Here is a 27,784-nt window from a genome sequence, read left to right on the forward strand (position 1 = left end):
TATTGACCCTGATGTCCTCAGAATGGCTGGACATCAAGATTTCAACACCGTGTACGTTTTCTAGTGCTTCATCACCAGAGACCCCCTCTGTTGCCACCCTGCAGCTCATGATGCAGCCGTGGTGGTGGCTCAGGCACAATGGGGAAGACAAAATTCCTTAGGATCTGCATCCCAGCCTTGGCCTGACCGTGCTGGCATCTGGGGGAAGGAACCAAGAACAGCAAGAACAGTAAGAACTGATCTTTTCCCAAGCACTTTCCCTACTCTGTGTAGTGTAAACCAGTGGGCTCAAGCTGATTGAATGGGCACTGGGATATCATGCCAGGCTAAGAAAGCAGAGCTGCTAAAAATGTTTTTTTTTTTTGGCCTGTTTTTATACTTCTGCTCAATCACTGTGTGTCACCCTCTGGATAGAGATGGACTTCCCAGAAACAGTAGTCACATCCTGACATTTCCACAGCATTGGACACACAAGAAGCCTGAAGCAATATCTTTTGGTTTCTGAGGAAACCCCAGCCAGTCTGGCTCTGAAGCTGTAGTAACTATTACTGTTATAAATAGAGGAAATAAGGGAAAGTCTATGGAACATCAGCTTGAAACTACCCTGAAGAGCAACCTTTTAACTTGGCAGAACTGCAGGAAGCTACAGTTTTGAGAGCTGCATCAAATGGGGTGGTTTGGTGATAAAGAGAAATGTGACTTGCCAACAAGTGGGTACCTCAGGGTAAATAAGACAGGAAGAGATAGTTAATAAACTGTCAGGCAGTGGGGAGCAGACCCCTGGAGGCAGTGGAGGAGGTGTTGACAGCAGACAAGGGCAAAACAGGACATGTTCACAGTACTCCCAAAGTATAATATGGTTACATTTTCTTCTGAGTCTTGTCTACATGAAAATCTTGCACTGTTTCATTATGTTGATGCAAATGCCTTTTTTTGGACACATATCAGTTGAAGTACGTTGTATATTGATTTAGCTTAAATCTGTTCCTTACCACTTCAGTTAAAACAGTAGAAAGCACTCTTCAGCAAAATAACATCTATCCTCCCACAGACTTAGCATTAATTTAACAGCATCAGTTTTTTAACTGGTTTAATTAAACTGCAGCTTCCTTGCACAGGCCAGGACTGGTTGCTGCGGAGGCAGAAGCATGTCAGTGTCTTTTGTGTCTCTTCTTGAACTTGTAAAAAAAAACCTTCTGGTCATAGACTGGAGAGGTGGATTAATGTGGCACTGGCAAATACTTCGCTTGATTTTCTCTAGGTCAAGCCTTGTGAAAAGAGCAGGTGCCAAAGCATCAACAAAGACCGTACCTTCTCAGTTGTTTCTGTGGAAGAATGGGCTTTGTAATGAGGGGATAAGCAACTTGAGTTACATAGGAAGGACACCATGGCCAGCCTCCAAACCCAACTCATCTACAAATGGAAAATTTGCCCATCCCAGACCTACATTCCTGTCCAGTTCTGTTGGTAGGCATGGTTATCACAGGAACGAGATTTTCCTTTCTCGTATATGAGACTGTAGGTTTTCCAAAGTGCATCACTTTTGAGAACAGTCTGCTCTTTTTCTTGCCAAGTGGACGCTCTTGTCCTTGCGGAAAAATATTTTCATGCTCCATTTCAAGTTTCAGCAATCAGACGTGTCTAGTTTTGACAAGAAAAGGGGTACTTCAAATGCCTTAAGAGTGGAGGAAGGGATATGTTTTCCATTTGTGAAACACGAAAGTGTTGAAAATATTTTCCTCATGTTTGAAAAACAAAACAAAATGAAGCATACAGTAAAACCAATGAGTTCATCTTGATTAGGAACAGCATGAAAAATACCACTGTGGAATCTGTGCAATTAGAGCTGAATAGAAATTGCTTTATAACCTGAACTCGTACACAACAGGGGAGCCAGGTTGTTTTAGCTGACTGAGTTACTCAGGTTTTGTGAATACGAGAGCAGAACCTCCTGGTCTTTCTCCCGTCACATGGCATACCCGTGGGCAATATGAACATTTAGTGGGTATGTGGAAGGTCCAGTGATTCCCACAAAAGTTTGGCTTATTGTCCTTCACTAATCCATGGATCTGCAGTTATTTCGCTGTATGCTCCAGGTTTGCTGTAGGGTTGGTCAGATGGGCTTCTGCATTCTCAGCATCTGTCATTTCCAGAAGTAATTCAGGGCATGCAGGGAGGAGGGCATGAGCTGCAATTTGTTCTGGCAGGATGCTTCCAGCTATTATCTTGCCTGGGGACTCTCACTTGTCCTGTAACCAGAACATGTCTGTCACCCGAGGGGCTGGGAAAAGATGGTGGCCAGGTGTGGGTTGCTGCAGAAGCCAGGAAAATTAATTTGGCCTGTGTGTGCTCCCAGCTGCCCCCATAAACTAGATGTAAGCCAGAAGACTAGATTAAGTGGCTTCTTCATGTCTAAAGTTTGTGAGCACCTATATGTTTAGAAGGGAAAGAGACCTTGGTCAGATAGCATGGGCCTCGTTTTATGGTACCTTTATAGAGGTATTATAACCCCCTGCCAAAAAAAAAGATAGGTAGTTTGTTACCAGTTATATGCTACTTCTGTAATTGCCTTCTTAAGAAGGGCAGGACCCTACTGCCCAGGTTTTTTTCTCACAGATCATTGAATTGATCTTGGCTCAGTTACTTATTTGGTATTTTGCAGATGCAGACTTCAACAGGGAAGAATAATGACAGTAGTACTGAATGTTTAAACAAGTACTTGACCTATCCAAAGTGCTAAATGTTGGATAGTACCTCGTGTCTCTGGGAAGCAGAAAAGTGTCTTTTTTGTAATATAAAAAGGAGATGCTGAATTACAGGCAAAATATTTTTTTCCACGCTGTTCTGTGGACAGCTAGATCTGATGGCATTAGAGAGGAATAGACTAATTCTGAATCAAAAACCAGTGGAAGTCAGGCACAAATTTATTTAAATAAATGGATTTCCATGTAAGTAAAACAGATGTGAGATGAAAATGAGAATTGAAAAATTCTGGGAAGTTGGATATCCTGACTCCCCATCCATGCATGATTTGTTAGTCCTGGCTGCCTTTCTACTCATGCTCCTTTTTCATTAAAGAAAGGGGGGTGGGTGGGCGGAGAGCATGAATTAACTTGTGATACACAGCTATTTATTTAGCAACTTACCACCTAAAGTTTCCTGGGAAACAATCATGTAAAAGAGAGGCCTGATTTTGTTGCCTTTTTAAGTCAAGAGCAACCCCACTGAATTCTGAGAATTTACAGTAAAATGGAAGAACAGTGTGACTCAGTCCTCTCTACTAATCATGACACATAGGACAGATTTTTTATATAGGAAACTCATTTTTGTGCTCCATTCAAAACCAAACTAAACATCAGTCGGGCTTGTTTTGTAAACTGGTATGCTGCAAGAGAGCCACATACCATGGAAAGAAAAGTAATATGCACAAGACAAATCTTTGTGATTTGTAGAGTGTTTGTGAGAAAACAAACATAATACCGACAGAGATAGCTCTGCACACACGCATCAGCAAGTTAACCCAGGGTTCATTGTAACATGGAAGTAAAAAACTTTAGAGCAGCTTCTTTGAGGTGAACCATTAATTTTTCATAGAAAGACATTAGTACAAGCGAACTTGAATATGTCTTGTGTGTGTTTGTTGTTCTCCCCATTCTCTGCAATGACATTGGAGTTCCCATTTTACCCTTTTGGTTATATTTGCCCAGATTCTTATGTGCTGTTACCATACTCTAGTATCAGCACTATCCAGTCTGTTTTCTAACTAACTTATCATGCCTTGACTAGACACCACCCTGCTGCTTTCTTTTTTTCAGAGGCCCTTTTAAATTATCTCTTCCCAGACAGTTTCTTACTGACGTCTGATGTCTGCAGCACTTTTTATGCTGTTTATCATGGGGGAAAAAAAGGCAGATTCATCATGGGATTTTCTTTGCCTTTGATACTGCTGCAATAAGTTAATTTGTAAACCACTTCAAACCCACAAAATTTAAAAGTGAACATTGTAGATCTTCAGATTGTGTTTCTTGCTCTAGAAATGGGAAAACTTTTGATTGTGAGAAAGAATTTTGTTTTCCCAGCCATTGGCACCCTGTACAACTTCTTTCAGAGCTACTTTTGGGGGCTAGAACTGTATCCATGAGGGCTCCTTCAGAACATTGTGTTCCACACACTTTCCTGTAACATCTAGGCACCTGTTGTGGTAAGATGTTTATTTGAAGATATCCACGTAATGGTTTTGAGTGCATAGAGAATATAAGGATTTTCCCATGTGTATGTTTTCAGCTTGGGATATGCAGAAATACAATAATTTTTTGAGTTAAGGTTTCAGATGAACAGACAGAAGTCACATCTTTTACTTCAGGATAACATTACCAGTACCTAGCCATAGGGGTTACATTAGAAATTCAGTTCCCACTTTGGGTTTGCAATACGATGCTTCACATAGCAGCTTCCCTCCATCTGTTTTGCATATAATGAAGGCTTTTATGTATTTTCTTCCTCTTTCTCAGTCATTTATTTGGTACTTAATGATTCAGAAAAACTTCTGCATTTACTTAAAGACTAAAGCTATGATTCTGGTGACAAATGCAGGGTTAGTTTAAGTGCTTACACACTCCTCTTTTTTTTGAAGAGATTTCCCCCCCAAGCAATGGAGTTAGAGTAAAAAAAAAAAAAGTAGAATACTTTATTTGCCCTCCACATGGACTTACGCGTCGGGTTTTGACATAAAGAGAATCCACTCAGATGTGTGAGGTTATATATTGCCTCCATACCCAAACAGGATGAAAGCCCCACTGTATTTACATATGAAAGCAGCATTGTATTAGGCACTAGTAAAACAAAAGGTGAAAAAGGCCCTTTGCTGAGGAGCTTAAATTGTAATTGGGTGACTAACTGGTGTGCAAGGTACACCTCACCGCTCTGTCAGGTGCACCCCCAAGTTTTAGGTAATAATAGGCTTAGTTTAAGACGTGGTGGTGTGATATATTGGCAAATAAGGGTAGGTGTGTGATGAAAAATTACCCACGCATAGGTATGCTTGAGCCAAGAACATGTTGAGAACAACTTGTCTGGTTAACGCAAGACGCGGTCAGTGGCTCTAACAAAAAAACAGACGTAGGACTAGTGCATCCTTGCCTGCTACGTGCTCTCTGAGATCTGATGGAGAAGGCTTTATTTTCCTTGTATTAAAGACCAAGGTCTGGTGTATAGAGACGTATGAAGGACTTCGGGCCAACAGGACTGTGCAGCGCTTCACGTGAGCTGTGGCTGTGGTCTCAGGAACAAGGAAAACAGCTTCCAGTCCATGAATACACATTAAGTTTGCTTGGAATTCAGCTAAACAAGTGTATTTAGAGACTAGGCTTGGGTGAAAATGTGATATTGATATCTTCTGGACTTGCAGTCTTCCTTGGATGGAAAAAATGAAGCTGATTGAAAAAGCAGTGAACAAAGTGGTCTTTTAAACTGGAAAAACTGAGTAAGCAGAGGTGTAAAAAGAATAGGTAAGGAGACTGAAGGCATGGATGGGTAAGATGGCTGTGGTGTTATAAAGAAAGGTATCCTGCCTGGGTAGCACTGTCCTGCTAACAGGAAGGTTAATACACAGTGTGGGCTTCCCAGGCCCCTGTCCATGTTGCAGTTTATTTCTTGCAGGAAATAATGCTTGTGTTCAGTTTACAGGAGAAGAGATAACCAGTGTATTGAGGGGTGATGGGCAGGGAGATGGATGTAGTCAGAGTGATTTTACAATATAACAGTTCTGAATTGAGTCCTTTTGGGGAAATAAGAGGCTCTTATCTCTCTGCATAGTGTGTTGTACTCTCTGACCTTTCTCAATACAAATTTGGCCTCGAATGAAAGTGGACCATCAGAAAAGTTCCAGAGAAATCTGAGACAACAACAGCACAGGTAGCACACAGACAGAAGACAGGATCTAGGACTTTTGTCAAGGAAAAACTGTCAAGTGTTGAAAATGGCCTGAATGGGCCCACATACAAGAAAAAGGTGAGGATTGCTTGGGCACACATTTGGGTGGCATGCTGCTGGCAGCAACTGAAGGCGGAAAGGAGCAAGGAGAGTCTAGGAGGGAAGGCGCAAATTCATGCAGTAGAAAAACACCCAGGAGGAAGTTTTAGAGAGAAGGTTTCAGATTAAGGAGTGTGAGGATTTGACTACAGAAATTTCTTTTGAAGGTGAAATTATTAATGAAGACAGATCATGTATCAAATAGTTCTAAACAAGGACTTCAGGGTCTTCTGGAAATTACAATGGGTATGTCTGCAGTGCTTTATGGCAAATACTTGATCTAGCTTTGAACGAAGTAACTATTCTATGAAAAACTACCAAGGGCATGATCAGTGAAGAGCGCTCCTGTTTGCCACAGTTTTCAGCAATCATTAATTGGCCCTTCTTCTTTCCAGTTCTGTTTTCTTCTTTTTCTGCCTTGCTCAGCCTTTCTTCAGTGCGGTGCAGTTGCACTGGTGCCCTAGTGGAAGTTTATGTGTTGAGGAAAGGAGTTTCCTGAACTGCTCCTGCCATAAACATTCCAGCTAAACGCTACAGCCTGGAAGGGCTCCAGACCAGAGACCCTGAAAAACATAGCCCAGCTGGTCTGAGAGATAATAGCTGCCAAATGAGTGTAGCTGTCTGCAAAAAGTCACGCACTGGGATACCGCTTCGACTCTTTGGTCCTTGTGTAGTTTGAAATGTGAATCAAAGTCATTAGGCTGTTTTTGCCATGCCAATGAAATGGTCTTGTTTGAAGACGAATGGAGATAAGAAATCTGTATTTAATGGCCACGGAGGTCCTGGCTTGTGGCACAGGTTGCTGTCTACTCACTTGTAGTTATAACTGCATATTGGCATATTATGTTTCTTTCTGTTAATTGTATTCTTAATGATTGAAGTACAGCCAATACATAGTGCTGATACTCAAGAATAGGTATTTTTCTTTCTGCCTTTATGACCTTTGGTTCTTTTCCTTGCAAAGTCAATCAACCAGTTTGCCTGTGAGGCACCCATATTCAGAGCTGTACCACTAGTATGTTCGTACAAGAGGAGACAGGTTTGATCTGACTGGAGGCAGGGTGACTGCAGGTGTGTGATCACGCAGTGTGATGTGGGAGTGTTTCTCTTTACCAGTTTGAGCTGATGGGTGGCAAATCAAACTCTTCTGGTACAGTGAACTTTATTTCATTTATCACTACTACTACTAAATAAATATTTTATTTATTTATCACTACTTTGATTGTGTAGGCTGGACTGGCTTTGCACTGTAGGTTCTGGCTTAGACAAAGTTGATGATAGAGACAAAAGGCAATTGTTAACTTTAAAGTTAGTGGGTGAGATGAAAAGGATTATATGTGTAACTGTAAGTGCAATTCACATCCAGTGGAAATAATTTGCAGAAGTAGCAGATTTTATTGTGGTTCTGTATTGAGGCTAGGCATAGCTCTTTTTATCACGAAAAGCATTGAAAACGTTCCCCCCGAGATGCAGAATGCTTTCCAGAGCTTTCCAAATAAATGAGGAACAAAGTCAGTGTAGTAACCACCCAAGAGACACAGGATGCTGCTCACCGACAGCTTGGCCACTCTTACCACTTAGCAGACGTAGTGCTGTGCCATGCCGAGAGCCTAGTGAAACAGCGTTTCATCTGGCTGGTCCTTCTTTCCCACTGACACTTTAGGATCTAATCCCTGTCAGTGCAAAACAAAACAGCCTTTCTCCTGACAGCACTTTAGAGACATTATTTTAATGCCTCTGCCCCATTTTTTCTTAAATTTCCTTGTGTTGCTTTTTCCTATCGGAATGTGAATCTCCCATCTTTCATTTTTGTGCACTATCATTTTAACCTATTAAAAATGGAAGATCACCTCCCTCTCTTTGTAGAGAGGGCGATCGAGCACATTGGGTATACATTCAGTTTGTGGCCCTTTAAACGTTACGTTGTGGCTGTTCAAGGGTAAGCGTTTAGAGAATAAAATGTGAATCTGTTTATGTGTAAAAGACGTGCTCTGCTTCTTTTTAAAAATAAAAGCAGACCTATGCGATAGGAGCCGCAAAGGACGCCACCTTCCCACGCCCTTTCTCTCCATTTCTAGCCCAAGCTGCTCCGTCCACTTGGTTTTGATTCCTTTGGATTGGAATTACAGCCTGTGAGTACCAGGGTAGTTAGCACGACGGTTAGAAGACTGACGTCTGTTTTCCTCCTGCTGATTTCACGACGACATTTTGGACCCTCGCTTCCCACCAAACCCAAAAGGTCCTAAAGCCAGTTGACAGGTGAGCCGTGCCTGGGAAAGACCCCGCCCGATGGCCCCGGGCCCCGTTTCCTCACCTCCCGGGAACGAGCTCGGGTGCCGGACGGCAGCCCTGGGCGTCGGCGCTGCGCCCCTTCCTCGGTTCGGGGGAGGCTCGGGGCGGGGGGGGAGCGGGAGGGACCCAGCGGCTCCGGGCAGCCCAGCGGCTGCGGGCAGCCCAGCTCCTTCCCTCGCCTCCTCCCCGCCGCGCCAGGCGAGCGAGCCGCCGTCTCCCTCCCTCCCGCCGTCGCACTAGCCCGGCCGGGGCGGTGGGCGAGGAGGTGGGGATGCGCCGGGGGTGGACGGGGGGCTCCGGAGGAGCAGAGCCCGTCTGCTGACCGGAGCCTTGGCCGCCTGCGGTCCGCGTTCCGCAGGCGCCGGCGTGACCCCGCTTGCTTCGGCGGCGGCGCCGAGGGAGCGGTCGGTGAGCGTCGCCCGCTGACAGCGAGCCCCGCGCAGAGCTGCGGGCGGCCGGCGCCCGAGAGACCCGCGGGGGCCCGGCAGAGCCCCGGCCGGCCTCGGCTGGGCTCGCCTCCCAGCGCGCCGCTAGGCACCGCGCCGCTCTCCCGCGTCACCGCCCACAGGCTCGGCCTCATTGGCCGAGGGCGGTGCTCATCCTCTGGGCCAGCCAATCGGGCTCCCCCGGCTTCGCGGGCGCGGGGCCGCCGAGGCCGCCTTAAGGCGCGGGGTCCACCCCTCTCCCGGCGCGGCGGCGGCGGCAGAGGCGAGCGGGCTGGCGGACGGCGCTCGCTGCGGCCTCGGGGGCGGGCCGGGCCGGGCCGGGCCGCAGCGGTCCTTGTAAGGCAGCGTGGATTTAGCCTGTTAATGCTCTGAAGCGGGGGGAGGCTCCTTGCAGGGGAGGAGGGCGGCGGGGGCTGCGCCCCCGCTCCGCGCGGGCCCTGCGGGGAGAGGCCGTCGGGGCCCTGCGGGGGGGACTCCCCGAGGCGGGGGTGCCGGCGGGCCCCCTTGGCGGGTGTCGGGGCCCCGGAGCCGGCCGTGGGGGCGTGGGGGGTGTCCCCTGAGGGGAAGGACGGTGGTGTGGGGGCCCGGGGCAGGCGGTGGCTTGCCGAGGGGGCAGTAGCTGTGAGGCACCTCGTGTGTGTGTGGAGCAGGTGAGCTTGTGCTGCTTGGAGGGAGGCGTCCTGGAAATGACCGCCTCTGGCAGTTGCACCTTAAAAGTGTGCTTGGCTAAAAGCTCTGCCGATGATGATGTTATCCTGAGCACCTTGCTCTGTTCTGCTCTGATGAGCTGGGGCTCTGTGTTTCTGTTCTGTGCTGGGTCCAGGTCTGCTGTCTGTATCCTCCCAGAGGTTTTGGTAGATTTCTGTGCACTAAAGCTATGGTAATTGCAGTCTAAACAAATCTTGGGGAGCAAATGATATCCCGGGGCACCTGGGAGACAAGAAACTTTCCCTTGTTGGTAACGGAGGAACTGCGCATTTACATCTTTTTGGGAGAAGGAAATTGGTAGCTTTCCCAGCCCATCCAAGGGGTGTGTGCTCTATTTTCTTACAGCTCTGAGAGCAAATGATGGTTGGCGTAACCATTTGCACTTGCGGTTTCTGTGTGAGCACTTGCTGTTTATTCTTTTCCTGCAGGTAACTAGCCAAGAGTGTGTGGTGGCCTCTGCATAAAGCAGCTCTTGAGTCTGTGCTGGGATTTGTGTAGGTTGTTCCTGTGCCATAGGAAAGGTGGGTAGGATTATTTCCATGTGTTGCTCTAAGGCTTTTTAGCTTAAATGATTCCATAAGCACACTGATATTTAAGCAACCCTGTGACTGCTAGTCCTTTCTAAATTTGTTTGGTGATTCTGCCTAATCTTTTATATAACTGAACTGGAGTTTATGGTCCCCAGATGATCCTAGGTCTTCAGGTTTTTTGTTATATTAATTGAGTTTTTTATTGTTTTGGCCAAAAGTACCCAAATAAGAACTTGTGGAAACAGGTGCATCTCCTCTATTGTTGGGTCTTGTTTTTTTTGGTATCAAGTCTTAATTTGATTCTTTAAATTATGCAATTTCTCCTTGTGGATAATACAGTCAATTAATCTGAACAATGAGGTATCTGCAGAGATAAGAGTTTTTTTATGGGGCATGTTTTGTGTGGTAGTTTGTGCTGTGCACACACTGCAATTTTTAATCGTATCTGTGGGATGTTGGAGAAAGTTCACCCTGCTGTTAAAAGGAAATGCTATCTGATATTCCTTTTTGTTATAAACATGGGATCTTAAAGGGTATAGTTTAGTATTGTACCTGATGTGACATGACACCTGAATCCTAACCATAGCTGATTTCTTTCCTTAATGTGCAACTGATGATTGTGAGTGGAAAAAGTGGAACATGTGAGGGATTTTGTCTCAGGTGCTCCTTGTCATACACAAAAGTCAGGCCTCCTTTACATGACATCACAGAAGACTTTCCCTTGTATTTGCCAACTGTCTATTGTGTGTCAGACCATATCTCCTGATATTCTTTAAAAATCTGTCAGTCCTCAAAGGCTTCTTAATCCTGAGCTGTACCAGTAGCCAGAAGTTAGAGCTGGGGAGGTATTGTGTAGTGTCCTTGTGTGATGTAGACTGTATTCTGTGGGAGTAAAGGAGAACTAAGCTGCTGTTGCAGTCAAGATCAAATTACTGAGGCTGTTAATGAATTCAACCTTTCTATCCACTTTTTGAAAGGCTGGTAAAAATGCATGCTGATACTGTGCTGGGTGTCTCCCAAAACCCAGAGTGCATGGGCCTAACCCACGCTACTGAACTAATTCAGGGTCACAGTGGGCCTGAATTTGAGATACCTGGAGTGTGACTGAAGCAGCTCCAACTGATTTGAGATGATGGGAGCTCTCATAAGCATGTCTCTTACAGAAATCTAGTCCAAAGTTGGGTGTGCAGAAATCAGACCTCAGTCTCCCACTGTCTGTGGTTTTGAGAGCACTTAATGTTCATTTGAGTATACAGCAGTCTTCCCAGTGCAGGGAGTTGTGTTTTTATATTTTTTGCCCCTTCTTTGTCCATTGCTATCTTGTCTGTGACATCTCAAGTCAGAGTGATCAGGTGGGGCTTTCAGAGTTGCTGTGTTAGACCTTTCAGGCATCATGCAATCTGATAAAAGATATTTGACCACATTGCAAAAGCTTGGGTGAGTGGTCAAAATCCATCTCTCATTGAAGACAATCTGGAAGTGGTGTTGCTTCGTCAACAGGAGCAGAGAAAGGTGCAGTTTGACCTTACGAGTGTGTAGCTGTCTGTCATTTAATGAGGACAGCAAATATGCCATTTGTGCCCACTGTAAAAGTAGAAACATTAATTCTGGTGCCTGAGAATCTGGTGTTGTAATTCATAGGCACAAGACAAAAACAAATATATACTTGAAAGTCAGGACGGGGATGGAATAATCTGAGATCAGTTCTTGATTCAGTCAAATGAGAACTTGCTAGTTGTGCATTGCATCCTGGAGTAGCTGTGTTGTTGCACTTGAGTGTGTAGGAATGGAGGAGTTGGCCTGGGGAAGAAATCAAGCAGAGACTGGCATAATTAGCAGGACAGGATGGGGATGGGAAGAAACAAGTTATGCAGAGCACGATTATGGTGACATCTCCTTTGAGGAAAGCTAATAAGGTTCTGTGTATTGCCAGTTCCAATTCTGTGGGCCTCCTCTCCAGTTGCTGTGGCCGAGGATCACACCTACTGTCTGTGCCTGAATTCCCTTGGAGCCTGTGTGGGTCTGGGCAGCTCTTATGAGCTTGGGCTCCACGTCTTGCCTCTAAGCAGCTCACTAGTGAAAGTGAGATCTGCTTTGCTAGTTGAGAGACTCTGATGTTGAGTGAGGCTCTGTTTAAGCACTTGAGGGATATCTGTAGGCAGGAACAGCTTGTACAAATCTGCTACTAATCAGTTGGTTAAGTTGGCTAGTTGAATCAAGCTGGGTGGAGGATGGTGCTTTTCCTGCCACATGAGGGTGGGAAGGAATTCAAAGCCAGGAGACCTCAAGGGTAAAAACACACTCAGCAGACGCTTGTGTCTTTGGTTGTTTTGATTCTGATAGTTGTCTACTCTTTGCTGCCATATTACTACTTGTAATGCATTATCTATGGGATGTTTGATATATCTGTCTCATGTCTCTGTCCAGATGCATCATTATTAGATGTCAGACCAGTTGTCATCTGTGCTAAGCTGCAACCAAAATGGCTAAGTACAGGCTTGTTCTCTTAAGACATGGGGAAGGAGCCTGGAACAAGGAGAATCGCTTCTGCAGTTGGGTGGACCAGAAGCTGAGCAGTGATGGGATAAAGGAAGCTCAGAACTGTGGCAAACACCTCAAAGCGCTGGGCTTTGAGTTTGACCTTGTCTTCACCTCTGTGCTCAGCCGCTCCATCCAGACTGCATGGCTTGTCCTGGAAGAGATGGGCCAAGAGTGGGTCCCCATTCAGAGTTCCTGGCGACTGAATGAACGTCACTATGGTGCACTGATTGGTCTCAACAGAGCAGAAATGGCTCTGAATCATGGGGAGGAGCAAGTGAAAATATGGAGGAGAAGCTATGATGTTACCCCACCTCCCATAACTGAATCTCATCCTTATTATGAAGAGATATACAATGATCGCCGGTATAAATGCTGTGACGTCTCTCAGGATAATCTCCCAAAGGCCGAAAGTCTAAAAGATGTGCTTGAAAGACTCCTTCCCTATTGGAATGAAAAGATAGTGCCAGAACTGAAAAGTGGCAAAATGATCCTTATCTCTGCTCATGGTAACAGCAGCAGAGCATTGCTGAAGCATGTGGAAGGTAAGAGTCTTTCTTTTAGCCTTCCCCTCTTCTCCTTACTCAACTGCCTAGAGCTTTATATCTTGTTCTGTAGTGTATGTTACTTACCGGGGCAATGTTACACTTAATGTCTGTGGTCTTGAAGGAGAAAGTAAAAAGTTGGCCTATTAGAACAGGAATCAAACTGGGGGATGTGGAAGGGGGAGAGAATTATTAGTTGGATTAATGTAGTTAAGAAAAGAGCTAGATGCTTTCACCTTGTTTCTTGCTGCTCATTTTAAACTACTGTATTCAAACTAACTTTGTGGTTGGTCTAGGTAGACAAAAACTCTTCAGGCTTTAACTATTTTTGGATTTATTGAGCTGCTTTTTCAGAAGGGTTGACATTATAATCTGTTCATTAAACAAGTGTTGCCATAACACAGCAGAATAAAGTGCTTGTCTTGGGTTGTGGAAGACATTCTTGACTGTTACTGTGGTGGGTCACTTTTGAGGCTTCAGTCCTGATAATTATTTACTTAAAAAAGCTGCTGTGACAGGGAGTTCTGTGGAGAGTAGGTACTTGCTAAAGCTTATGCAAATACTGTATTTCCCAATATAGAAAATGCCAACCAATAAACAGTTAAGTTGGTAGCTTAGCATAAGGTTGGTTATTTACTTGGGACTTGAAAAGGATGTGATTTATCTTTTAAGTAATTGCTAGATTTCCCCCCACCCCGCCTCTTTTTAATGACACTGCTTCTAGTTTAGGTCATCCTAAACTGGAAGAGGGACTATATTAACTTCTTTGTCTGTTGGTAAAGTAGAATTTAGTAATTATACATAAATGTATGAATGCAGCCTACTAGAGTTGTAGTTAAAGTATGCACAGACTGGATTGTGTCCACTCAATTTTTTTAGTTATAAAACCTTCTGGTGTGTGCCTCTACAGCTCTGACTCTGCTGAGCACTTTCTGCATTCAGGCATGCTAGAACAGTCAGGACAGCTGATGTTTTAGCAGGAGACAGAAGCCCAGGGAATAAGCATGTACAGCTGGCTTCTGGAACTATAGAGGCTGTGAATTCTGGGGTACAGATCACTGCTTGGATGAAGGAGGAAGGCTGGTTCAGCCAGTTCCACTGATGTGGTAAAGGTGGCTGTCCACGCTATGTAAAATAACTGATAGGAACTGAACCAGTTTCATGAAACCATGCTGGCCAAAGCCTTTGGGGGTGAAATGCTGCAAGCTGACCACAGCTTCAGCAGAAGCCCTGGGCCACCTGTGTAGGCATGCACCAAGGCTAGAGCTAACAGCATCAGTGACTGCTAAAGGTTACTTTAAAGTTAGTATGGCTGGATTCCTTGTTGCACTGAGATCAGAGAGAACAGTGTAAATTAGAGCAGCTGCAAACCTTTGTTTGGGACAATCTGTTAGGTATAACTCTTCAAGGGCTGCCCACACTCAATCAAAGTAGAATAGAACTGCCTCTTGTCTGTCCTACACTATGTTGTTCCTCCCAGCACGTGCTTGCGTAGAGAAATGTGAGGAATCCTTGGCAGAGGATCTAGTTCTGTTGACTGAGGACTGTCCATCAGCTACCCCAGTTCCCACACAGGAGCAATTGCCAGATACATTCTGGCTCTTTTGCCCTTTATGTGGTGGAGATTTGGATTGCTGCAGAGCTGGCCTGAAGGGTAACATGAACAGAGCTTTAAGACCCTTGCTATTGCAACCTGCTTTTTTTTTTTTCAGAGCTCCAGCCTATATCTAGCTGGATCCAAGAGGTTCCTTGTCTGTATTGCTGTCTCTCCCTTTCTGTCCTGAAAGGTTGTGAGTTGTGAGCTGATTCAGCAGTGCTTAAAGTTTGTCAGTCTACTGTATTTATAGCACCCACTGTGAGGTGGGCTTTGTTTTTGTGGACTTTTTTTTTTACAAGCTTAGTGTGTCCTGCACCTGAGTGGAAGTTTCTAGGCCCCTCTATCTTAGCTGGAGCCATGTTTTTTGGCATTTAGAAAATCAGGCTCCAAATGCCTCAAGCAGCAATCCTACATGACTGTGTAGATGACTTAGTCATAGCGATAACTTAATCGTGGAAGATGTAGCTTGGAAACTTTAAATGGCAGTAGATATGAATGTTTTCAGTTTGATCTGATGAAACAATTCTAATTGTTTCAGTGTGGAATTTAATGTCTTTTCTGAAAGACTTAAGAGTATCCTTGAAGTTACTATTTCAAGGAGGTGGTTTTATTTGAAACAGGCCAGCAGTTCACTGAATCTGAATATTTTTCTTGTTACAAGTGACCTGTGAAGAGCTTGAAATGTGGATCTGCTTTCTACTTGCACACAAAAATCATCAGAGCAGAAGAACGTCAGGCTAACAAGGCTTTGATTGTGGGTTTGGATTTTGTTCTTGTTTTCTAACTGCTCAGAGTGGACCTCATTAAGGTATCGGAAATGCCTGTAGGATCTGTCATGTATTGCATGTGAGGACTTAAAAAGTGAAACCCCAGCAGTCTTTCTGAAAACAGTGTTTAACACAAACTGGACCATACTCTTGTGTGCATGTGGAGATGAGAAACACCAGTTTCTCTGAGAGCTTCCTTTTCTGTCCCAGTGGGCTGAGTGACATTTCTCCCAGCGGGTGCTGCTGAGTATCTTGGTGCTGTGAGCTGTTGGTGTCTGGGGGGATGCTGGACTGTGTTCCTTCTCCTAGGTAATCCCTATGAATTTTACAAATGCCACTAAGTGTGGCTGTTTTGTGCAATCCTGTCAAAGATACAATGTTGGCATCAATTTTTGAAGTCTTTGTAACTGAGCTTGTCCAGTCCTTTTAGAGCACTTATTCTTTGCATCATCTTCAGGTGATGTATGTGATGATGCTAGGAATCATTGGCACAACTAAAAATTGGCAGAGCAAGAGGACAGTTTTCATTACATGTTGTTAGGGTTGGAAAGGCTCTTTAACAGCAGTCTTGTGCTTGCTTGTGGAAGTGTCTTGTCATAAATGAGCAACTGTTTTGTTGTGTGACACCTTTTGGTATGGACCATGACCTGTAACTCAGGTCTTTAAACGGGCCATATTTTTTCTTTCATGGTATACCCTCTCTGATGCATTGAAAAAGCAATGGCAACAAGATGTTAATGAGGAAGGTATCTAAAGTAACAATATCAGACTTGTTGGATAGGTTTTACTTTGGATGCTGAAACATCTTATTGATTATGAAAGCATCAGTTGCTAACATCTGCTAAATAAGCATCCTAGGTGCACAGGGTCTATTTACAGGTGATTTTGTCAATTCTTTGAAGGAGGAATAGTTTGCTCTTTTATCTAATAACTGATAGTTCAGATTGAGACCTTCAGCAGTGTCCCATTGTGAAGACAACGTTAGTGTAGTAGTTGTGACCAGCTTGCCCTGTTTCTGTTGACGTACTAATTGGAGACCAAGTCTAATGGACTAATTTTCCAGATGACTGGCAAAAGGATTGATGGGCTGTCTCAACTGCTTTCTTCCTTCCTGACCATTTAACCCTGAGGACTGGTGTTAAGTACTCAAGACAGGGTCTTGTGGAAGGCCTGATTCTAGGATTTTCTCCCTGTTGAAAGGCAGCCATCTCTCAGATACAGTGTGGTGGTCACTGAGCCTTGTCATGCTCAGGGTGAAAAATGGAGGGGAGGAGTTAGCTGCTTTCTTGAAGAAAGATGCAGATGTTGCACCCATTGGGCTTGACTGGTTGTGGTCACAGAGCTGGGACAGAGCTCTGGAACCAGGCTTGCAGGCAGAATGTGGTGACTGGGAAGGCTTGATGCTGGTCTCACCAGTGGGTGAGCAGGGGTAGCAGTGCCCTCAGAGATTTTACTTTTTTGCATTACTGTGAGTGTGATACTTGTGCAGTTCCAGTATTTGAGTAGTTTACATGCTGGAGCTACACACTGAGTTTGGTGTGGATTGTGTGTTGAGAACTACCTAATAAGATTATTTTACTGATTTTGCTGCTTGACCTTCTTAAGGAAATACTACTTATGTGACTGTCACATCTGAGGGCAGTTACAGAAAGCAGTTTGAGATCTAACAACTCATTGCTGCTGAAATGAGGTGGTCTTGCACTCTGTCATTCATCCTGGTCTTTGCTCTGTCCTTCTGCCGCTTATTTCTTGTGAGCTTGTTGGGCCTTTGTGCAAGTTAACTTTGCCTGTAAACTGGCAAGAAACAGCAAGGAGTGGGTAGTTTTCTGTCATGTTGGTGGTTTGAATTGGTACAGGGAAGGGGGTGGCAAGTGCCTGATGATAGTGCAAAAGGGCTGGAACAGCCTGACCAGGACTTGCAGCTGGGGCAAAGGTTTCAGACATGAGTTGTTAGTGACTGGTTTTCACGAATTTAGGCTTGAGGGATTATCATTAGTGCTTCAGCCAGAGATGGAAACCTTTTGTCAGAGCTCTGTCCAAGGGCAGTATGTATGCTGGTAGGTTCCAGAGTTGCATGCTCAGAGAACTCAATTTGTCACAGTGTTGCCTTGAGTTCCTGGTGGTGGTAGTGCAGCCTGGGTCTCTACTCAAGAATTCTGGGACTTTCTCACCTGATGCCATAGCTGACAGCTAGTGCTGGTAGTAGCAAGTCTCATGCCTCTTTCAGCCTATTTAATCTTGGGACTGCCTGAGGAGTTTAAGGCAGGCTGGACTTCTCTAATAAATGGGAATATGATAAATTCATGGTTTGCTTTCTGACACTGTCTCATATTGGGATGGCCTCAGTAATGACCACAGTCAAAGTCAGACTGTGATCAGGAACTGTTCATGTAATGCCATTTTGTTGGGTCTGGCTGAGATGGAGTTAATTTTCCCCATAGCAGCCCTCATGGTGTGTGCTTTGTAGTAGTAGCTAGAAAGGTGTTGATAACACCAGTGGTTTGGCTGCTGCTGAGCAGTGCTCACACATCAAGGCTGTTTCTCCCACATCCTCCCCCAGTAGGCTGGGGGTAGGCAAGATTTTGGGAAGGGACATAGCCAGGACAGCTGACTCCAGCTGACCAAAAGGATATTCTGTATGATATGACATCTGCTCAGCAATAAAAGCTAAGGTGGGGCGGCATTCATTATTATGATGTCTGTCTTCTGGAGCAGCTGCTGTGCATACTGAAGTCCTACTTCCTGGGAAGTGGCTGGATGTCACCTGCTGATGGGAAGTAGACAATAAATCTTCTGTTTTCCTTTGCTTCCATGTGTGGCCTTTGCCTTGTGCTTTATTGAACTACCTTTATCTTGACCTATGTGGTTTTTTCCATCTTATTTTCTCCCCCTGCTGCCCTGAGGAGGGGAATCATAGAATAGCTTGGTGGGCATGTGGTGTCCAACCAAGGTCAACCCACTACAGTTATTTTTGATATCCAATGTGGGACACCTTCCCCCTCACCTCTCCCTTTTTTCCTGGGTTCAACTTCACCCCTGATTTCTCTACCTCCTCCCCCCAAGTGGTGCAAGGGGATGAGGAATGGGGGTTGCAGTCAGTTCATTACACAATGTGTCTGCTGCTCCTTCCTCCTCGCTCTCTTCCCCTGTTCCAGTGTGGGGTTGGTCCCTCCCATGGTTGACAGTCCTCCATGAACTTCTCTAGTGTGAGTCCTTCCCATGGGCTGCACTTCTTCATGAACTGCTCCAGCATGGGACCTTTCCACAGGCTGCAGTCCTTCAGGCACAGACTGTTCCAGTGTGGGTTCCCCACAGGGTCACAAGTCCTGCCAGCAAACCTGCTCCAGTGTGAGCTCCTTTCTTTATGGGTTCACAGGTCCTGCCAGGAGCCTGCTCCAGCATGGGCTCTTCATGGGGTCACAGCCTCCTTCAGGTGCAGCCACCTGCTCTGGCATGGGGTCCTCCACGGCCTGCAGGTGGAGATCTGCTCCACCGTGGACCTCCCTGGGCTGCAGGGGGACAGCCTGCCTCACCATGGTCTTCCCCACGGGCTGCAGGGGAATCTCTGCTCTGGCACTTGGAGTACCTCCTCCCCCTCCTTCACTGACCTTGGTGTCTGCAGGGTTGTTGCTCTCATTCTGACTCCTCTCATGGCTGCTGTGCAGCAGTTTGGGTTCCCCTCCTTAAATGCATTATCCCAGAGGCGCTACCACTGCTGCTGATGGGCTCAGCCTTGGCCAGTGGCAGGTCCGTCTTGGAGCCGGCTGGCATTGGCTCTGTCGGACACAGGGGAAGCTTCCAGCAGCTTCTCACAGAAGCCACCCCTGTAGCCACCTGCTGCCAAAACCTTGCCATGCAAACCGAATACAGACATAGAAAATCTTGGCAGACGTAAAGGTGAAACAGATGTGGGTAATAGGCTGCAGCCATGGTTGTAGCTCACCCATCTTATTCATTCTGTCCTTCAAATCTGCACAGTGAGCTAACATTCTGTAAAGATTAATAGCCAGATTTTAACACTGTGCCCATTTCCTTCCTCTACCCTACTGAAGCTAGGTCCTCTGCCAGCCTGCAGGGAGGGGAGAATCTGGCCCTGAATATTTAACTTATTAGGCTAAAGCTTCAGTATTTTCATTAAGCTTGTGGGAAGGATGCTATGACCTGATCTGGATCTCAATTACAAAGCACCAGTTCTAGAACAAGCCCATTGTGGCTGAATTTATGCATATGATCTTGTGTGTTTTGTTGGATGAATCATCTGGCCTCAAGTGTAGTTGACATGCAGGGAAGGGAGGGGTGTAGCTATTCTCAATAGCTGTTGTGTTTTTTGTGTTGCTCTGACCATAAGAGTAGAAGGAAGGAACTTGGTAACAGGTGAGAGGGAGGGAGAAGCTGAGCAAGCCCTTGTAGAAGTTGGCTGTAGGTGCTCAAAATCAAGCCCAAGGGGGTTTGCCTCTGTAGGACTTTCCAGAGTGCAAGTATTTCAAAGCACTTCATGGGCTACCAAGTAAAGGTGAATTCTTAAGCTTGCACAGAGATATTACTGGTCTCTGCGTGTTTGATCACCCAGTTCACTTAAATGGAGCATAAGCGAGCTGGGAAAGAATTCCAAATGTGATTTGGAAAGATTTTTTTTTTGGTAATAAGTTCTGCACCAAATTCTTAAAATGTTCATGTACCTGCTTCCTGCTATACAGCTGCTATTAAGGAACAATGTTTAACAGGTGCTCATGAGAGAGAACACAGGAGATGTCCACTTGAGGAATGTAGCTGTGCAGTCAGCATTTTATCTGGGGTGAAGAAGACATTCCAAGTACTTCAGTAATGTCTGTGGGTTCTTGTGGCTGTAAGTAGCTAGGACCTTAGTTTTAAAGCTTAGGGAAAGACTGCTTCCAGCAACACAGTACCCTTCAGTAGTGCTGAGACCCAGGCTTTAGTATTATACTGGAGGGAAGAGTGTGGCTTCTTCAATGATCTTATTTCCCATTGCACCTTGTAGTCAGCAGTTGAGTCCTTGCCCTGAATTCACCCTTCTTCCCTGTGAAATAGGATGGGGTTGTGACAGGCCAGCTCAGATGAAGTGCAAGAAAAGGTCACTTGGCTATAGTTACAGCACATGAAGTAACTGGATAGCAGTTAGCTTGTGCTTGTAATGGCTGGAGTATAAGATGTGGTCTCTTTACTGTCCTCCTAGCCTGGTGGGTGGGGAGTTTTCTGTGTGCATTTTGCCTGCAACTGAAGTGCCTGTGTGACAAGCCTGATCAGCATCTTGCTTCCTGAAGAAGAGAAATACTATACAAATACAGTAACAGTATTGAAATAAAGCAACAGGATACTATTGTTTCTTTAGGATTTTTGTCTGACTTCAACTTGCAATTCCAGCATTCTGGCTGTGAGGCAATACTTCCATATGAGGAAAAAATCCTGAGGAAAAAGCCAACATGCTTGCTGCAGCTTGTTTATCCTGGTCTGCACTGTTTTGCTTTGTAAATCAACACTAGTTGACATTTGTGTGGTCACCTTGTGTTCTGTAAAAACAGTAAAATGCACTTCTGAATCCATGTATCTACAGCTAGTTTTGTTTAGTCCGTCTTTAGAGGAAACCTTTAAATATCCTGGCTGCTGACCACATTGTGTGGTTTGCCTAAATTCTCCTGCACGACTTCATCTGCTTTGTGTATATCTGAATGGTTTAGTCTGGGAGACTGAATTTGAGAGGTGGGCAGAACACTTCTAGGGCCAGATTCTCTGTGGATACATGGTGATGTGTATGTTGTTAAAATCTAGCATGTTTAAGAATCCTTGAAATAAGAGCTCAGGCAGCTTGGCTACTTGTTTTGCAAACCAAAGTCCTTGAGAATTGTGCTTGTGCCTAGTAAATGGACTCAGTACTTTTCCCATTGATTTTGGTGCTGTTTTAAAACTTTAGATGCTCCTTGAGTGCTTTTCTGTGTAGGTCTGTGATTCTGCTGCCTACAACAGGTGATTTATTCCTTGTATACAGGGATTGCTTAAACTGGCAGAGTGTAACTTTTTTTTTTAATGGACTGATGGCACAATGTGTAACAAGGTGTAAGCTTCTTGCAAGGGTTTGTTTCTTGTGCTCCGTGCCCTTCTGAAACTTTGGGCTAATCTACAGCTGAACTAAGTACTTAGCCTAATCAAAACAAGAATAGGTCACTGCAAAGGTAATCCTTGTTTGTGTAGCTTCTGGGCAGGGGCATAAAATGATTCTCACCTCATGATTAGTTCTGTTTTTTCTGACCTGTTGTTGTCCCACTGTTACTGAGTGGCTTGACTTTGTGGGTTTTCCTGTTAATATCTTGGCTCTGCTTTTCTACTTAATGTGAAAATCTCTGGTAAATTTGCACCCATATGTTATGTGAACCATCTGTTTTGTCAGCTGCTCAAGAGGATGTTTTCTTGATGCACCTTGGTCTAGTTTATATGGTGTCATCGTTTTAGAAGCTTGATTGTGTGCATTTTCTAAGCATGAATTACTTAAAGTTTTCCTGCTTTACAACATCAGGCTGCTGCTGTGACCTCAGTGCTTCTTTTTAGAAGAAAAAGAGAAAAGGGGAGAAAAAAGAAATACATTCCCAATGACACAAGCTCTCTTTTGCCTGAAATTTTTGAGGAATAATGTCTTTGCAGTCATTGCTTCTTAATGCAACTATTTAGATCTTGTGTGGAAACTTTACTAGGAGGTTTGGTCTCAAAATTCACTTGGATGCTTTGGACGCTTGTGTGTGTGTGATGTAAAAATAACCAGTGATTTCATTGAGATTAGGGCCCAGAATATTTCTTTTAAGCACAGCTAATTAAAATAATTTTTCTCCCCATGTTATTTTAGTGAAGGGAACAAATACAGGAAGATGCTCCGAGTTGCATAAGTTGACTTTTCCTCCCTTTTTTCTTCACCTCTCCCTCATTTGAAAGTGGAAATTAATATCCTGTATCTAGTAATTCTGAGAACAGTACCGTAGGCTGGATGCTATAAACTTGCTTTTCAGAAATCAGATGTGGGCAAACAGTGATCTTTACGCTGGAAGAATTAAATACTAATTTTTAAGATGGCTTGTGTGAGAAGCTTTGCATAGAGAATTTAGGAGAAAAATTAACCTTGGTATCCTGCCTTTTTAAAGAGGCTGTTTGTATTCATTGCTCAGCAGAAGTTGTTTCATCTTGGAGCAGCACATGTGGACTCTAATCCTCTTTTGTGATGCATAAGTTGGGAAGATATGGAGGAGAATGTATTGTCCTTAATGTCCTGTATTAAAGGAAAGGTATAGTCTCCAGGGCAATCTCTTCCTGTTTATTTTACATGTGTAGATTGAAAAATGAAGAAACTGTTTTCGTCTTGATGGGAATTCCCTCCTTTAGCTGTTCCTAAAGTACTAACTGAGCTGTGGTCTAGCTGGGAATTGACCCTTGGGTAGCTGGTTGTGTTGGTGGAGGCTGGAACATGTCATTGACTGTTTTAAGACTAGATAATCTCAGAAATAAGGGTGAGCTAGGCAGACAATTAGGAAGCTGTTCATTAGATGCAACTGGTTTTTTTGTTTGTTTTTTGTTTTTTTTTTTTCTTTGGCAGGCATATCTGACAAGGACATCATGAATGTTACTCTCCCCACTGGTGTGCCCATACTTCTTGAACTTGATGAGAATCTGCACCCTCTGGGCCCTCACCGATTTCTGGGTGATCAAGAAGCTATCCAAGCTGCCATCAAAAAAGTGGAAGATCAAGGGAAAGTAAAATCTGCTGAGAAGTAAAATCCCACTAACAGCTGTTTTCAAAGTGTGGTAATAAGTGATGATTGATGTATGACCGCTAGGCTGCACTGTGTGAAAGTCTCAATTTCAAGCACTAAATAATTGGAAGGGACAGTTGTTGTCTCAGGTAGGTAGATTAACCCTCTGCCTTTCAAAAACTGGAATTTAAATCTCAGCATGAGGTTAGAGATACTGAAAAAAGAAATCAAGAGATTGTTCAGGTAATGGAAACTCGCAGGGCAGTCTGCCCCAGATCTAGAATTGAGGGTGGCCCAGTACAGAATAAAGGGAATAAAGGTGTCTACCAATAATCAGTCCTGATCTGTTAAGGGGAAAAGCACCAGCTTGCAGAACTAATTAAGTCCAGGTTGTTATAGGCACTAGAACTTCCTCATTGATAAAATGGCACCAGGTAACAGCTTTGTATCATTATTCTGTGTCAATGGCCATGACAGTTTGTTCTGGATGGAGTTCCTTCAGTCTTTCAGAAAACTTTCAGCTCTACAACTCTTTGCCTTTGTTATTTTGAGACTTCCAAGGCCAGTTTGTGGTCCAGAGGAGAATTTTGTAGAGATGTTCAGACTATTATAGTTACTGTAGTTGTCTTTTGTTACACTATATTCTAATTTTTAAGGAATCTAGAAGGAATCCCCTTTCCTCCACCATCTTTGCGAAGCCTAGCATGACTGCATTTTTCTGGCTTGCAATAATAGGATTTAACTCAGACTTTAGTCCACAAACTAAGCACAAAGGTTTCCTGCTCAATGTTTAAATTATCACTTTGCTCTTAGCGAGTGACCTGAACAGCTTTGAAACACTTAAACATGTACTAGAGGTTTGATCATCTCTTAGCCAAGTTGTTAGAATAATTCCTGCTTACCTCAATAAAACTGGATATAGGAAAATCCCCCTCTATGCTTTTCTGAGTTGCAAAGATTTCTTGATAAATGTGTTCCACAGCAGTATTACTGTGGCATTCTCTGTATCAATTTCTCTGGAGGGCTGGAAGAGATGCGTAAAGCATGTAAGATATGTTACTAGGTGCAGCTCATTCAGCCATCACACTGGTAGGGAAGGATATTCAGCCAGGCCTGAAAGCGTTCTCCTGTAAAACTCTCCTCACAATCACAGCTTGATTCCTGCTGAGTGTGGCCTTGCTGTTGTGTTCAGCACTAAAATTGAACAGTTCATACTGTGGTTGAGTGTAGTGTAGCATGTATGGCAGTTTGTTCTCTTTATGTACACAAGCATCAGGATAGTTCCACTTTTGAAGATGTGCTCTAATCTTACTTGCCAATGTGGAACTTACTTAAATTTAGATTTGACCCAGTGTCTCAGCAGTTGAGCATCTGGATTCTGACCTCAGTTACCAACATGAGCGGCACTTGTGTATTACTGTTTGAGCTGAATGTGTTCTCAGTGTGGCCCAGCTACAAATCTCAAGAGAAGTTGATGAGAATTTCCTTGGTATGATGATAGTATAAACTTTTAAAATCCTAGAGTAGCTGCATCCTTGCAGTGAGCAGCTCTGTAGCTCATTTTATAAAGTGTGAAAGGATGTTTTTTTTCCTTTGAGGAGAGCAATGTGACAGTGTGGTGTGGCTCTGGCAGTGTCCCTGCTATATGGAGGTAGCCTTTCCAGATCTGATGCCAGCTCACACTAGTGTAGCACATACTCCATAAAAGACCTCTTGCTAGATGGTAGTTTGTCTTGCATGAATGATGCTTGGGCTTCTCTTTGCTTTTGTTTTTGTAGCCCTTGCAGTAGGAACAAAGTTAGAATGTTTCTCTTTGAAACATAAAGCTGGTAGGTTTCCTCTTGCTTTGTACAGGCAAGAATATTTCAGTGTTTTTCCTCTGAAATATTATTAGCAGCTTCCCTGCTACTCTATTTGACACTGACTTACTCCTTTCTGGGTTTTTAGTTTTCTGTGCATAGAGTAACTCTGAATCTTAGTTGATACTTTGTAAGTCAGTGTTATGGAGTTAGATTGTTGATCAGCAAATGTTCACCTGTCAATGCCCTGAGAAGGGCCACTGGCACTCAAGTGATTAGATTCTTCCCCAAACATTCAATAATGTGTGAAGTTCAGTAGCAAGTAAAAAAACTACTGTAGAGTTATTAACAAGGCAAGCAGAGCCACCTGTTGTCAGTGGGAACTGCATGCATCCAGATGTGTGGCTTACAGGCCTTGGCTAACAGTGTCAATATCCCTTTGGTATTGTGGCATTGTAACGTGGAACTTCTTCAGGACTTGAGATGCAGCTGGAGTATTCTCCTAGCAAATTCATGATCTCTTCTCAGGATGGAGTGAGGAATGGAAAGGTGGATAAGTGAATGTAGAGAGCATTAATATTTCTTCTTGCAGCTGAATGGATGAAATTGACTGAAAACAACCTTTCGGAGAGTCATGGACAGTAAGAAAAGCAGTGTGATGTTTTCAGGTGGCACTGTTTCTACAGTGCTGCTTGAGACATGAATAGTGACAGTGCCCTGGGAAGTTTGACTTCATTTGCTTTGGTTGTGACTCCAAAGGATTTTATGTGTGTGTCTGGCAGCAATACCACCTTGCAAAAGTATCATATGGAACCAACTGGGGATTTCATTGTGCTCTTTAAGATTATTTTAACACCTTGCAATGCTTGATTCTGAATAACCTTCTAATTAAATTCCTGATTGATAAAACATGTATGTTGAAGAACAGAAACCAACTTCCATCAGCAGTGGCATAAGGATGCCTGATCTTCAGGCATAGCTACATTAGAGGGAGATGAGAATCTTGCTGGTGGCTCTAGAAATCAGTGGTTGGAAAACATTTTCCCCATGTTTGATTGAATATGCCTCGAAGTCCTATAAGGTAACTGGTGTTTCTACAGTTGACATTATGGATGTGGTCATTTGGTTTGTTTATGCATTTTTAACTTGTGGTTCAGTAGCAGTAATAGCTCTAGAATCCTCTTGAAAACCTTTGTAAATATGGTGGAGCTGGCAGGTTCTTTGTAACTCAATAAATTCACCTGAAGTAGAACTTAACTTGGCTTCTGTCTTTCTTCCTTCTACTCCCTTCCCCTTTGTCTCCTTTCCAGGGCTGATAGGTAAATAAAACTGTGACCTTCAGGGTCTCAGAACTCATCAAGGAGTTGTTGATCACGTATCATGCAGTCAGTTGGGTAAAAATAGTGTTAGAGCAAACACTGCCTCATGTTTACATGTAAAGAAATTGGGCTGGAGGGGAATATATACCTGTTTGAAACCATGGGGGCATTTGCATAGGAACATCAAATTAAACATTTAGTTCCAGAACAATGGAGCTAAAATCTTCACTGTTTCCCATGCTTGCTTTTCTTTTTAATAAGCATTACTTTTTGATGGTGTGTTTAAAATTGTAACTTCTGGAGACAAAGCCAACCCCTTCACTCTCCAAAGTACACTGCTGTCAAGCAGAGTTGTGACTCAAATGACACGTGCAAGGAACTGCAAGCCTGCTGAGGACTGTTTCTTTGACCTTCATGCAGAAGGCCTTGGATAGTGGGAGGCAGTATAAAGGTCCTAAAAAAGTTGAACATTCAGGTGGAAATGGGGAAGACAACTGTATGGCTTAAAACAAAAGCACACAGAAGAAACTGACTTTAAAAAAAAAGTTGGTCTTATGATCATGTGGAGAGTGGGGAATGGAGCAGATGTCTCAGCTATTTGTGTACTGATATTTAACATTTTGCAGTTAATGTGGGAGTGCTGCCAGCCAATTCAAAGTTGTATTGGTATTTTAAGGTGTATTCCCCCCCTTCCCCAGTCACCTTTTGTACTTTCCCTTGGCTAAATTCTGCCTTAGTTATGCCTCAGATTCTACCCAAGTCATGTTTACTGTTTCCCAGGCTGGGAAAAGATCATCTAAAGACTGGCTTGGTTCTGTCCCTCAGCCTTTTTTTTTTTTTTTTTTATTCTCTCTTAGGAAAGGTTAGAGTGCAAGGGAGTTTGCTATGGTCAGGTTGGTCTGCACAGCCTGAGGAGAGACTGACTCTGCCTAGTCACACTTTCAAAATTTACACTTTTTGTTTTTTTGTTTTTTTTAGGAAACTTTTTAGTCTATGGTATTGAGGGAAAGTGTCCAAGTGCTAGTTGAATACCAAACCAATCCAGCTCTGCCTCCATGAGTTTGTAGTCACTGTTTCAGAGCTGCCAGTTCTCAAAGTTCATAATAAATGGCACTTGGCGATTGCCTTGTCTGTCTTTTGTGCTGGCCATAACCCCTCCTCAGCCTTAAATTCCCATGGGCAGGAAAGAAAGCAGATACGATAATAACAGTGCTGCTCTAGAAAGCTCAGAGCTACGGTAGGAACAGACTCTAGTGATTCAAATGGAGACTGCGGAAGGGTTTGGGGAGAGATGGAACTCCCCTTGAGAGCTGTGCCAAACAGGTGTTTCTGCCTCTTCCTTGTTTTATGGTGGCCAGAGGTTCTGGGGTGGATGAATACAGAAGGGAGATTGACTTCAGCATTGCACAGAGGGCAGAATGGCTATGACAGCACTCCTCCCTCCTACTGCTTTATTAGCTTG

The 27,784-nt window shown here is 44.1% G+C and overlaps 2 protein-coding genes across 6 annotated transcripts in view; one reads left to right on the forward strand and one right to left on the reverse strand.

The window, feature by feature from the left end:
- Positions 1-26,260, forward strand: part of BPGM (bisphosphoglycerate mutase) — a 38,840-nt gene extending 12,580 nt beyond the window's left edge. The window contains exons 1-4 of one of the 5 annotated variants that reach the window (XM_069807802.1): positions 8,271-8,289; positions 9,905-9,997; positions 12,434-13,089; positions 23,048-26,260. In XM_069807802.1, coding sequence (XP_069663903.1) covers positions 12,489-13,089; positions 23,048-23,226 — 780 coding nt within the window. In that variant the 5' untranslated portion in view covers positions 8,271-8,289; positions 9,905-9,997; positions 12,434-12,488 and the 3' untranslated portion in view covers positions 23,227-26,260. Of the gene's footprint in view, positions 1-8,270; positions 8,290-9,000; positions 9,115-9,676; positions 9,799-9,904; positions 9,998-12,433; positions 13,090-23,047 lie in introns of those variants that run through there. The other 4 variants (XM_069807798.1, XM_069807801.1, XM_069807800.1 and 1 more) reach the window with 4 other exon arrangements.
- On the reverse strand, positions 8,273-10,570 carry LOC138690030 (basic salivary proline-rich protein 1-like). The gene is made up of 2 exons (XM_069807048.1): positions 10,559-10,570; positions 8,273-9,448 (listed from the first exon to the last, which is right to left on the reverse strand). Exons 1-2 carry the CDS (start codon positions 10,568-10,570, stop codon positions 8,273-8,275), a joined length of 1,188 nt encoding a protein of 395 aa, XP_069663149.1.
- Positions 26,261-27,784: the final 1,524 nt, after the last annotated feature.

This window comes from Haliaeetus albicilla, chromosome 19 (assembly GCF_947461875.1).
Source record: "Haliaeetus albicilla chromosome 19, bHalAlb1.1, whole genome shotgun sequence".
NCBI classification, from domain to species: Eukaryota; Metazoa; Chordata; class Aves; order Accipitriformes; family Accipitridae; genus Haliaeetus; species Haliaeetus albicilla.